General features: G+C 33.0%; 1 protein-coding gene across 1 annotated transcript; it reads left to right on the top strand.

Moving 5' to 3' along the window:
• The first annotated feature begins 2150 nt into the window (after positions 1–2150).
• On the top strand, positions 2151–8765 carry LOC123660283 (fatty-acid amide hydrolase 2-like). The gene is made up of 11 exons (XM_045595378.1): positions 2151–2409; positions 2834–2957; positions 3455–3626; positions 4191–4315; positions 5508–5597; positions 6044–6189; positions 6479–6561; positions 6974–7148; positions 7459–7581; positions 7728–7865; positions 8300–8765. The coding sequence occupies exons 1-11, from the start codon at positions 2185–2187 to the stop codon at positions 8447–8449; spliced, it is 1551 nt and encodes a 516-aa protein (XP_045451334.1). The 5' UTR covers positions 2151–2184; the 3' UTR covers positions 8450–8765.
• Positions 8766–13351: the final 4586 nt, after the last annotated feature.

Here is a 13351-nt window from a genome sequence, read left to right as displayed (position 1 = left end):
ACGTTATGTTCAATTACGATGCACGCAGTTATCTAACGCGTAACCGCGACGTTAAATTACGGTTACGTAAGAACCGGTTTGAATGTTAAATTAGTTTACATCTAATAGTTAGTTACATTATTCCGTATCTATTTTTTCCACGTGAAAGCGTGAGGCAAATAATAGAAATTGAGATCAGCCAATGTCGGTTAGTCGTCAAATTTTTCTGTCCGCAAATCCTGCTGATCTTAAATGAGAATATTACAGACGTTTCTACGCTTGAGTTATGACTAAAAATTATCGTTATTTATTATTAACTAGCTCTGTACGTGACTTGGTCCGCGTTTTTACATGTTCAATGTGATTCTTTAAGTTGGCGTTATTTTTTTATTTACAAACCGATTGACATGAAACAAACACTAAATGTTAAATGAAACTTACCACAATATATTAATGAAAACCACATGTAAATCAGATAAACCGGTTTTTAGATTAGCGTTGACAAACGCACAGACAAACAGACAACAGTTCTAACAATAATTGATTTGAGTGATATTTGCGTTGATAAAGGTCCCATTTATATTTTTTCTCATATATCTTCTATGTACAGACAGCAATCAGTTCTCACTAACTCACTTCAGCATATCGTAGTCCACTACTGGACATAGGCCTCCACAAGTTCGCGACAAAAACGGCGTGAACTCATGTACGAGTATGTTGCCCATAGCCACCACGCCGGGCAGCCGGGTTGGTGACCGCAGGGCTGGCTTTATCGCATTGAAAACGCTGCCCGTCTTCGGCCTGTGTATTTCAAAGTGAGCAGGTGGATGGTTATCCCCCATAGGTCGACTTTATAAGTTCCAAGGTGATAGTGGAACTGTGTTATCCCTTAGTCTCCTTTTACAACACCCACGCAAGAGAGAGGACGCTGGGGTGGCTATATTCTTTACTGCTGTAGCCACACAGCGATCCGTTATATTTTTATTAACAAATAAATAAAAAACATAAAATAATAATAGACATACAAATCACTGCACATAGCCATCAATGTTTTCATAATTCATATACTGGTATCTGCAACTGTAACCACATTGACTTTGTTAAAACTCAGCGTTACCTTGGTATTACTATAGATACTAACCTCAATTGGAAAGAACATATAAACAATGTCTGTGACAAATTACGTGCCCTTTTAGCCAAATTAACCATAATTAAACCCAAAATTCCATTCTCAATACTATTAATGTTTTATAAATCTTTAGGTGAATCTATTATATCTTATGGACTAAGCACCTACGGTCTTACATTTAAATCACATCTCGATAGAATCTATCATCTCCAATTACGAATCTTAAAAACAATCGTACCCATATACATAAGAAATAAATACAAAAACAACGCATTGAAATTATTTAACTACTGCAAAGTAATGCCAATACACACTAAAATAAAATATACATTATTAATAGAACAATATTTTAATTCAAACATTCAAATAAAAATGAGTCACTATAAACTAACAAGAAATATTACAAATCACACATTAAAAATACCTAGGCATAGTAATTTTTATGGAAAACGTACGCTTGAATATATTATTCCTTTCCTAATAAATAATCTGCCATCGAATTTAAAAAAAAAATTCAAAAAAATAACTATAAAAACATATTTAAAAAATTCTTTTTAGAACAACTTAAAGAGACAGATTGACATGACCGCATTTTTTTTTTTTTTATTATGATTATTACTTTTTTTTTTTTTTTAACCACTTAATGTTATTTTTTTTTTTCTTTCCAATTATATTCACATGTATAATAATCTATATTTATATAGCTCTATATCATATTTTTATGTTAGTAAATAATATAGTATGTACTTTAGTATTATTACTTTAGAAACACAGTGCACTGTTAAACTACCTATTCATTGTTTTTGCTGCACTGTTTATCACATAAATTGTATCTTTTTTTTCTTCTGTAAATAAATAAATAAATAAATAAAATAAATAAATATTATACGTATTGATAATTTAGATATTTAACAAATCAAAACATGTTTTTGTCTTTTAAAAGCTATTTACAAGTTGTTTTGTTATTAACTAACCTTGTATACTTATGTTATTAGATATTGTTTTTATGGAAAACAACATATTAAATATTCTTCATTGTCTCTTCACAGAATTTCCAACACGTAAAACAAAAGACCATGGGTCCATTGAAGACGATATGTGTCTACATCCGCCTCTTCTTAGATCGAGTAGTCGATTTCTTTTTCTCTCTTTATTGGGATAATAAAAAGGCAGTTATACCGGACTTGGAGAAGAAGTATGACTTCCTTGCTGAAAGCGCTACAAGTTTGTCAAATAAGATTAAAAAGAAGGAATTGAAATCAGAAGAATTAGTCCTCGCTCTTATTGAGAGAATAAAACAGGTGATTGGAAAAATCATATATATTATTAATACGCTAAGATTAAGATGTCTGCCTCCATTTTTAGAAAAAAAAAACCTCACAATTACTTCTCATAGATTATATATAATTTTATAGATAATTGCTTGCTCTACCGGCATCCGCAATTAAAAAATTGAAACTACTTATTTAAAAAGAAAGGTTAGGTATGCCTTAAGGAAAAGAAAGGCTATTTTTTCCTTCAATTAAGTCGGGTGAAACCGCGGGGCCCGGCTAATAATAATTAATTGATTAATTAAAAATTTATGGTGACGTAAAAAACCTACTCCAAAATACATGAAAAAAATACATGTAAACTTTTTTAAATATTTTTCTATTAATGATTTTCAATTAATTATTAGTATGTAAAAAATAAATAAAAGTGCTATTTAAAAATAATTCGTTTCAGGTAAATCCAATCTTAAACGCTATAGTAGCGGACAGGTTCGAAGGTGCGTTGGAAGAAGCAAGAGAAATAGACAGGAGGATATCAGATGGAATCACAGATGATCTATTGAAGAAGCCGTTCTTGGGTAGATATTATTATAACTATTTAGTTTCCCTTTATTAAGATATTCCGACTTATTGTTTATAAAAGATAACTTAAACCTATTTCATTCGAAATATTAATCGTAATTTACTACCAGTTTAATAATTGGTAATAAGAAAAAACTCTTGATCCCAAAGTATTATTTATTACTAGCGACCCGCTGCGACTTCGCACGGGTGCAATGCTGATACTAAATATAAAATAAATATATGCAATGTAAGCGAAAAAATATGTTTATTTACAACATCACATTAGAAACCTCTAAACAATCAATGTTTCTCTAATATATTATTCATGTATTATACATATGAACCTTCCTCTAGAATCACTCTATTTACTAAAGAAAACTGCGTCAAAATCCGTTTTGCACTCTTAATTTACTTTAAATTGAATTTTTTTTTTAATTTATTCTCAAGACAGGGCAACGTCCTTCAACTCTCTGAATGAAAAAATATTTTAACTTTCATTTTTTTTAAATAGGTGTTCCTTTCACGACAAAGGAAAGTCAGGCAATAAAAGGAATGCCGTTGACCATGGGGACCTGGTGCCGGCGCAACGAAAGGGCGACAGAAGACAGTGAAGCCGTCGTGAGACTAAGAGCAGCTGGAGCCATTCCACTCGCCTGCTCTAATTTACCGGAACTACTTGTTTGGTAAACTCTACCACCCACCACTTCACTATTCACTAAACTAAACTAATGACTTAGGTAGAAACTTTGGTGAAATATTCATAACCTTTAAAAAAAAACAAGTCAATTGGTAATGCGACATATTAACATTGACGACGCGTTAGCGCATCGGTCACAATACTGGCTGATATATATATGTCGTGGTATGGGCATTTGCGCTTTTGTATTGTGTGTGTTTCCGGACCCCCGACACAGGAGAAAATCTTACTGGAACCCGTTGAGTGTGAAGTGTCTACATATAAGTGTTTTGTTGACAACAAGTAAAGGTAGCACTGACATTAAGCTGCCCAATTGTGAAACAGTGGCAGTGGCTTTTATAACATTCATTGTTCCCATGTTTGTTTTCTATTACAAGGTTACCTTATAAATTAATGTTATTTTTAGTTTAAGAGTTTTATTTATTTTTAAAGTGGCCATAAGATATTGTAGTTAGTATATTATATATGTATATAACATTGTAAAGGAACACATCGGTTGGGTAGTGATAAAAATTAACGATTTCATAGAAAACCTGTTTATAATTCTCAGGCAAGAAACGCGCAACCCCGTATACGGCATGACGAACAACCCGCACCACACCGGCCGCACGACAGGAGGCTCCAGTGGCGCTGAGGCGGCTCTGACCGCCACCTACGCTACTGCGATCAGTTTGTGTAAGTATTAAGAACTATTTTCCAAGCCAAGAAGATCACTAATTTTATCTGCAGTCTGTAATTGTTCCGTGGGAAAAATGTATATTTTTCCTAATTAAATCTCTTTTTAAGTAAATAAATATTTTTGTCGCTTGTTTCTACCATAGGAAACTTAAGGTGTTATAGGTAACAACCGACAGTAAGTGGACATTTAAAAAATACATATACTAAACTCTGACTCGCAGGAGTCGTTCCTGGAGCAGATAGCAGGGTCGCTGACTGCGCTAATAGCCTAGTTAAAAATTATCCAATGGCTCCCAGTACTGAAAAAATACTTTTCCCTATACTTTGAAGAAATCTAACATAATTGACGTTCAGTATTTATATATTGCCATCAGTGAAATTGATGAGGACAATAACGCGCCCGATGTAAGCGTGTAAGCAAAACATCATTCATCGTGAATTGCACCGCATGGCGAAAATAGTGAGCAAAATTACTGGTCCGGGAGCCAGTGTCAAATTTTCATGACCAATTTCCTCCCATTCGAAATTTCGTAAAATGCATTAGGGATTTTTATTATGAATATTCGCGACCGTTAGCTGTAATTCCGTGGGTGGGACTGGCAGTGGCAGCCTCCCACGAATGAAGAAAACAAATTTTTTTTTGTCATTTCCTTCCATTATAAAATTTGTCGGATTATAGTTTACCTAATATCTTGAAGGAAAAATAAAGTCAGCTGATCATATCATGGTGGGTTATACGTCAGCTGGCTGTTTAAACAAGAAAAAAAAATATTTTCAATGATATCCTCTCAACTAAAAATTTACCTGCTAATAGTTTCTATGCTACTACTGTCTGATGATTAATGAAAATTAATGTCAGTTGGCTCTATATTGGTGGAAGGTTCGTCATCTAGTACCTTAAAAGATGTAATAAAAAGTTTTAGTGTGTACACAAATTTTTACTCACCAATAATTGACAAAATTTGTTTTTTTGGCTCCCGGACCATACTTGCCTATATTGGTACGAAATGATTGTTGAGTGTAGCTGAAAATGATAGTATTACCTAACATACCGTCTTTATATACAGTCCGCTCTATTATTCAAACGCTTATGTCAGTATTAGAAGTCGCGTAGGCATATAACTCTGGTCCAAACAGGAATTATCTAAAGATATTAAGCAGCAATTTGATTGGCAGTTTCCTCCGCCAGGTTCAGATATTGGAGGTTCCACACGTATGCCAGCGTTTTACTGTGGAATGTTTGGTCACCACCCAACTGCTGGAACCACGAATACGAAAGGTAAGTTAATGGAAGAAAAAAATAAAAGAAAGATAAAAAGATTGGTCTTTTGTACAAACTACCAACCCCAGTTTTATCCCAAAAGGGAGTTGATTTCTAAAGATACATTATTAATACACCTCAATCCCATCTATAGAGCATATATTTTAAATTTCAAGTCTCTTACTTCAAAAATATATGACTTTTATGCAAACTTCCAACCACCACCCCTTTTGGGGTGGAGTTTCGTGAAATCCATTTTTAGCGGATGCACACCCTACAAGGAACCTATTTGCCAAATTTCCAGTTTGTAGGTGTTATAGCTTCTGAGATTTCGTGATTAATTAGTGAATGGTATTTCGCTCTTATATATATATAGAAAGAAGATTGTACTAGGTATAGTAAAAAATCGATCTAGACGTTGGTTAAGTATTATTTTTTTACTAATAGCACGCTTTATTTTTCAGGGTCCTTCTACAGAAAAGGTGATGAGGATTCAATGTTCTGCTTGGGCTTCATCTCCAGGTTCGTGGAGGATCTGGCCCCACTAACAGCTGTTATTGCTGGAGACAAAGCCAGTCTTCTGAAGCTAGACAGACAGATCGACATAAAGGTAACATATAAATATATATTCTATATATCCTATACTCACTAACTGTTCCCGAGGTTTCGCCTACGTGTTAGACTTATAACTGAGGTAGGACTGACTGGGGAAGTACCTCGACCTTACAGAAGATCACATCTAAATTATACTTTTATGTGTCCCCAAATAAAAAAAAAGTTTTGTTATGTTTGCAAATTCAACGAGGCTGGTATTCAAATTAAACCTATTCTAATCTAATGCACTTTATGATATTGGGTTGTACTTAAAAATATATATTTTTTTTTACTTCTAATTACAGAACATCAAATTCTACTACTTAGATTCGAGTAACGATTGTTTCGTAAGTCCTTTGAGGTCGGATATGAAAGACGCTATGCAAAGGTATGTTTTGGTTTTACAGTTTTATCGGAATTGGGGCCTGCTTCACAAGTTCTGGATAACGCGCTATATTATTCTTATTAATAGTTATTCTTTTACACCTGTATTTTTTTTTTTTTTTTAAATAAAGTTATGTCCACAGGCTTAAAGTGCCCATGCTTTTGTTATTCCGATTTTTAGTTTTATTACTGATCGTTTACTTGTTACACTACTGCAGCTTACATTAAGAGACCTAATTATTCTATCTTAGTATCCCTAATGCAGACGTGAGTCCACCGACCAAAATTATGCTAAACTTAATTGATATCTTAGAAAAAAAGACATAGAATTATATATAAAAAAAATATCTACTGTATATTTGGGCTTATCCTATTAATACATACATACAATACATAATACATAGTTAATTTTTCAGGGTAATTTGCAAGATAAATGAAAACTTGAACACTTCTGTCCAGCCCTACTATCACAAAGGTTTCGACTACATGTACCAAATTTGGTCATACTGGATGTCCAAAGAACCAGGCAACTACGCACAACTGCTGACTAACGACAAGGAAATGAATGGGTTAACGGAATTATTTAAAAAGGTAAGATTTGTAATTGTATTATAGATATTATATTATACGACTAGGTCGGCAAATAAGTGTACGGTTCACGTGATGGTAAGAGATTCGGTGTAGCCAACACCAGAAGCATTGCAAATGCATGGCTGACTCTACCAACAACCTCCCCCCCCTCCCAAGAGTTCTGGTCACCACAGGAACACAACAGTACTTGAGAGCAGTACTATTTCAATGGATGGATTTTTTCTGATACAAATCAAACAGAGTTACATATCAAATTTATAGTTTCAAATGTGTAGACTATCTATGATAATGATTTGAATTTTTATAACAGATGTGCGGAATGAGCAAGTTTTGCTTGTTCAGCATACTGAGAGTTATCGAGCTACAATGGCTGCCACGACCGCGACCAGAGTGGGCCGAAGAGTTGACGAGAAGCTTTAAGGAAGATTTGTTTGTAAGTTTTTGTTAACATCTTCTGCTGACTTTATAGCTTCTTTCCTTATTTTGTTCCTTTTCTTTCTTTATTTTTGAGTACATATTTTGATTCAATCTTAAGAAAAAAAAATGTAGAATTAAAAAACAAGCGATATTTGTCTCCAGAGCAAGCTCGGCGACGACGGCGTGCTGTTGCTCCCGAGCGGCCCGCACGCCGCGCCCTACCACTACTCCTTCTACTTCCGCCCCTACAACTTCTCCTACTGGGGCATCGTTAACGCGCTCAAGTGCCCCGCCACACAGGTACAGTTTACAAAGTAAACACATGTTATGAATATCTAATATATAAATATCTATCATATAAATATCTAATATGTAAATATCTCATGTCGCAGTGTTTTTATCGAACTCCCCCAAAATGACTTGACCGATTCTTTATGATTTTATTTCGTGTATAAAATTAGTAGACCTGAGGATAGATCATAGGCTATTCTTTATACCCGTAGCTGGTAAGTATGTTTCTATCCATGTGTCAAAACAGCATTTGCCAGGTCAGCTAGCAGATATATATGACTAGTTTGGTACTATTATATTTTCTAAAATATATTGTTATATTGTTACGACGAAAATTTTGTGATCATTTCACTTCTTTCTTCATTTTCACATTCTCCAAGGTTATACTTATACAAAATAGATTCCCAAGCAAATAAATTATCAATTGTTTTTTTTTTTTTCAGGTACCTCTAGGAAAGAACAGTCAAGACCTACCAGTCGGTATCCAAGTGTTAGCAAAGCCATACAACGACGCCCTTTGCTTAACCGTTGCGAAATATTTAGAAAAAGAATTTGGCGGGTCTTTACCAGCTTGTAAAGTTAATACTAGTTAACCAATAATTTAAATATTTTTATTTTTTTATTTTTACTAATATTATGGGTTATTTAATGTGGTGAATTTTTTTCAATTTATAAGACTGTTAAAATTTTAAAATAAATGTAATTATAAATCTATTGTGTTGTTAGTTCTCTTCAAAGATTGCTATATTGATAATTTTCTATACATTCTTACTAAGATTATTTTAGCACAATCACTAGTAATTTAATTTAGCCATTAGTAAAGACAATTTTAATTTATAGTCTATAATCTATTTTCAATCTGATTGGCGCGTGTGTATCAAATACATGGTAGTGTGTGTAATGTTTTTTAACCGACTTCCAAAAAAGGAGGAGGTTCTCAATTCGACTGTATTTTTTTTTTTTTTTTTTTTAATGTATGTTACATCAGAACTTTTGACCGGGTAGACCGATTTCGACAAATTTTGTTTTAATCGAAAGGTGGTGTGTGCCAATTGGTTTCATTTAAATTTATTTGAGATCTAACAACTACTTTTCGAGTTATATCTAATAATGCGTTTTTACTTGACGCTTTTTTCGTCGACCTACGTTGTATTATACCGCATAACTTTCTACTGGATGTACCGATTTTGATAATTCTTTTTTTGTTGGAAAGGGGATATCCCTAGTTTGGTACCGTGATAAGGAAACCAGGATCTGATGATGGGATCCCAGAGAAATCGAGGGAAACTCTTGAAAATCCGTAATAACTTTTTACTGGGTGTACCGATTTTGATGATTTTTAATTTAGTCGAAAGCTGATGTTTATGATATGGTCACATATAAATTTTATCGAGATCTGATAACTACTTTTTGAGTAATCTTTGATAACGCGTAGTTGCTTGACTATTTTTTCGTCGATCTACGTTGTATTACTTGTCGATGTAATTGAAGTCGGTTTTTTTTTTCGTTTGCGAGCAAACACAATTATTTAATTGATATAATGTATTTTTTATGTATAATTTAAAAGAAATATTATCATCTGCACCCCTTCTCTATATAAATTATAAGTGTGCGAAATTTTATACTCCTCCGTCGGCGCAATTTTTGTAAAAAGGGGTACAAAGTTTTTACTTCACGTATTAATATATAGATAATGAGTCCTCGATTACGGCAATGCTCTTGATTAAAAATCTTGATTTAAAAGAAGAACAACTTAATTTCTACGATTTTTTTTTGTTACCCACACATTAGGAATTCTAAACATTTTTTAATATCATATCAAAAATTGACCGCTCCAGCGGAGTTCGAACCCGCGTCTCCGACTGACCGTGTCGGCGCTCATAGCTAATTAAGCTATGGAATTAATTAGAAGAACAACTTCAAAAACTTGAACGTCTTCAAAATCTTTGAAGTCGATTCATATTTGGTCTCGTTATCGTATTTTCACGTTTCCGAATTTCGAAAGAAATTCAAGTAGCTCCCAATCGGTTTTTGCAGGCACACTCATGTTCTTCATCTTCTTCTTTTAAAAACACGCTTCAGCCTGTAATATCCCACTACTGGGCATAGGCCCCTTTCCTCATGTAGGAGAAGGATCAGAGCTTAATCCACCACGCTGCTCCAACGCGGGTTAGCGGAGATAATTTAATTTAATTTAAAAAAAAACTTCCTATTCGACGTTATTTAATACAAATTCTTTCATCATCCAATCCATACGATTGTGGAATTTAGTATCTCTTGTAGGTGTATGAGACTTGCAAAATTTCTTGCGTCATTTAAATATATATAAATCTATGTATATGTATTTACGAGATATATGTTATATTTATAACTCATAATTATATATTCTGATGTGTACGTGTGTATTCACATTTGTATATTGCGAACACCCTACCGTTCTGTTAACTTCCTCGACCTAAGGTTGCCTGGAAGAAATTGCTTCTTTAGCAATTAGACAACCAATTTGTTAAATTTTTTTGGTCTACAATAAAAAGTACTTGTATTGTATTATATTGTCTAAGAAATCTCATGACTATTTTCCTTGTACATAGTTAACTCGGGGCTTCGCGTTTATTATCATATTTTTATAATTGAATTACTTTGAATACAATGAGCTCACAGATTCCTCTTTCAAAGCTTATTTTCTTTCTCACTGACCAGGTGATGCTGAATTAAAATTGTAGTTCCGATACAGCAACAAGAAAGCTCTTTAGGCTTACATGAGAGTAGAACAGTAAAAGAAAATATATAAGTTAAAAGTTAAACGTAAGTTACGAATGTTTTCGTGTCATTCGCAAATCAAAACTACCCTTTCATAATTGCTATTGGTATGTAATTGCGGTTGGTATGTACTGATTATTTGGATCTTCGATTTCACTAAAATGGACGCTTCCGCATTAGCAACTTAAGAAAGCCATACAGACACACTGTCGTATACTACATATATAAATAAAATTCACTCAACAAAATAACTAATTCCCATTAAAAAGTTTACAGTATTTAAATTTAATTGAATATTCTATTAATGATATAAAATAATTACTATACCTAAACTATTTGAGAAATTGATTTATGACATTATATTCCCTCTTACTTCTTCTTATGATTGTTGATCAGCAACATGGCTTTATAAATAAAATATCCACTGAAACCAACCTTTACTAATTTGTACATCAAGTATCTTTTGCCAGGGATCAGGATTATGAGGTTGATGCTGTATATACCGATTACTCTGAGGCATTTGACAAGATTCGAAATTCTAAACTTCTTCGGAAAATTGTTGAAATTCGTATATATATGGTGATTTTCTGCGATAGTTTGAATCTTATTTGAAGGAGCGGAGTCAGACTGTTACAGTGAAGGGATCCCTCAAGGCTCTCATCTCGATCCGCTTCATTTTAATTTGTTTATAAATGACGTAGGTTCTGTCCACAAATATTCTGACTTACTGATATATACTGTCATTTTCTTCACACAACTGCGCAAATAACCGCGTATTCAACTCGTTGCTTCGGATTCGGTTTACTGCATCAATGCGTAATTGAAAAGATTCATGCAATCTAACACTCAAATTTTTAGCAACTAAATGTTGTCGATGGAAAACGCAATGTATTGCTCACATCCCTGACATATTTTGTTTTAAATAGCTTATAAATCCACGACAACGTAAAACCATGGCAGGTGATCCATCTGTTAGCTACTGATATTATATTTGATAAAAGGATTGCTTTTTCAATGGAGTACTCCTTCAAAACATGAAATATTGATCCACCTTTGGTGTCGGTTGTCAAAGTTCTTGCGAAAAGCAGTTCTTCGTAGATTTCTTGATTCATAATAAAACGAATATATGTCTATAATAATGCTGGATGAGTCAACTTAACTTGGTAATAACCAAGTTAAGTTGACTCATCCAGCTGAACGACGAAGTTAATTTGAAGTTACAAAGCGACTAAATTTGATTAAAACAAATTCCATCTTATCAGCGTTTTTTGCCAGACTTAAACTAATAAAGCAAAATATAGGACGGGGCGAACTTTCCCAGTTCCACAATTTGTCACAGACAAACGGTCAGGAAGACGACTTTATCGATCCTTTGACTATGGTAATACCACCGTGTATAATTAACCCACATGGTGACAGAAGAAACGAATGTAATACAAGATGAACTGACTGCACTAAGTACAAACGAAGGACTTCAGGTTCAGTTTAAAAACGGATAGTAGCAATTCTGGCTGCAAAACAACATATCCGTTACTTATCCCGTATTATAGAATATAGAGAGGAAATTTTTATTTTCTTTTTCATCGTCATACCTAGTAGAAAGCGAGTTCAGCGCTGTTACCAATCTCCTAACGAAAACGACAAACAGACTGGACATCATTAGATGAGGAGATTTAAGATTTAAGGAATTGACGCCAAATTCTGATAATTATTTTATTATTAAAGCATCAGCTTCATCCTTCTCACTAAAATTTTTGTATCTAATCGTTCTAAAATGTATCTTCTTTTTTATGTGTGCAATAAAGCTTAATAAATAAAAATAAATAAAATAAATAAAAATATTTACTACTTATTGTTTAGTTTATTTTATGTTACGTATATATTATATAACAGATACAAAATTCAATTTTGTGTAGTTTTAATTTAAATTCAATTAATAAATGTACAAAACTTAAAATGTGTTTTACTTTAAGCTTTTAACACTATTAAGTTTTGAACACTAAACTTCACTACAGTTAAAAATTTATAAATCAATATTAGGTAACTAGGGAGTCTACCTAAAACCGAAAAACATGGCAAGGGGTCTACGACACAAAAAAGTTTGGGTGCTTCTGTCTATATTTGGTTGTACAATAAACTATATGAATATATTTTTGTTGATGTTAAATATATTAATTTACAGTTAGGTATTCGTAAAAGTAATTATTTCGTATAAATCTAAGGGCCTGTTTCACCAGTGGTGAATTGTTATATTATGACAATTTGTCAAAAAGTATTATCGAGCGATTAGTGATTACAATTTTGAATACAATGAGAATAATAATCGATGATCGAATAGGTTCGTTAGCAATAATTATCCCACACATGAACATGACACAAGGATATATTGTAATGTAAACTCAAATTATTTGATTTAATTGTCAATTTTTCTGGGGTAGGGGGACCTACCCCACCCCAGCCTGCAAAATAATGATATTTGTAATAAAAAAAATACTAATTGATAGATTTTGAATAGCTCAATTCAACTACGTTGTCCTTTTAAATTGCTCACCTCAAACTATATAATTAAAAATCAAAATTTAAAAAAAAAAATCAAATATTTTCAAACTCCTATATCTTTCGATGTATACAATATTTTAAATTGCTCAAAGTGTTAAAAAACTGCTCAAGTTGCATTTATAATTGCTCAAGTATAGTTTGGAACAGATCCACTTCCCTTAATTTTTAAATAAATA

This window comes from Melitaea cinxia, chromosome 15 (genome assembly GCF_905220565.1).
Source record: "Melitaea cinxia chromosome 15, ilMelCinx1.1, whole genome shotgun sequence".
In the NCBI taxonomy this organism is placed as follows: Eukaryota; Metazoa; Arthropoda; class Insecta; order Lepidoptera; family Nymphalidae; genus Melitaea; species Melitaea cinxia.
Note: the sequence above shows the minus strand (reverse complement) of the source record. Positions and strands in the feature narration are given on the sequence as shown.

Excerpts from the sequence above, each read along its gene's own strand:
- LOC123660283 (XM_045595378.1), top strand. The coding sequence starts at position 2,185 with ATGGGTCCATTGAAGACGATATGTGTCTACATCCGCCTCTTCTTAGAT. Across the intron at positions 2,410-2,833 it reads TTATTGAGAGAATAAAACAG|GTAAATCCAATCTTAAACGC; the intron begins GTGATTGGAAAA and ends AATTCGTTTCAG. Across the intron at positions 7,866-8,299 it reads TCAAGTGCCCCGCCACACAG|GTACCTCTAGGAAAGAACAG; the intron begins GTACAGTTTACA and ends TTTTTTTTTCAG.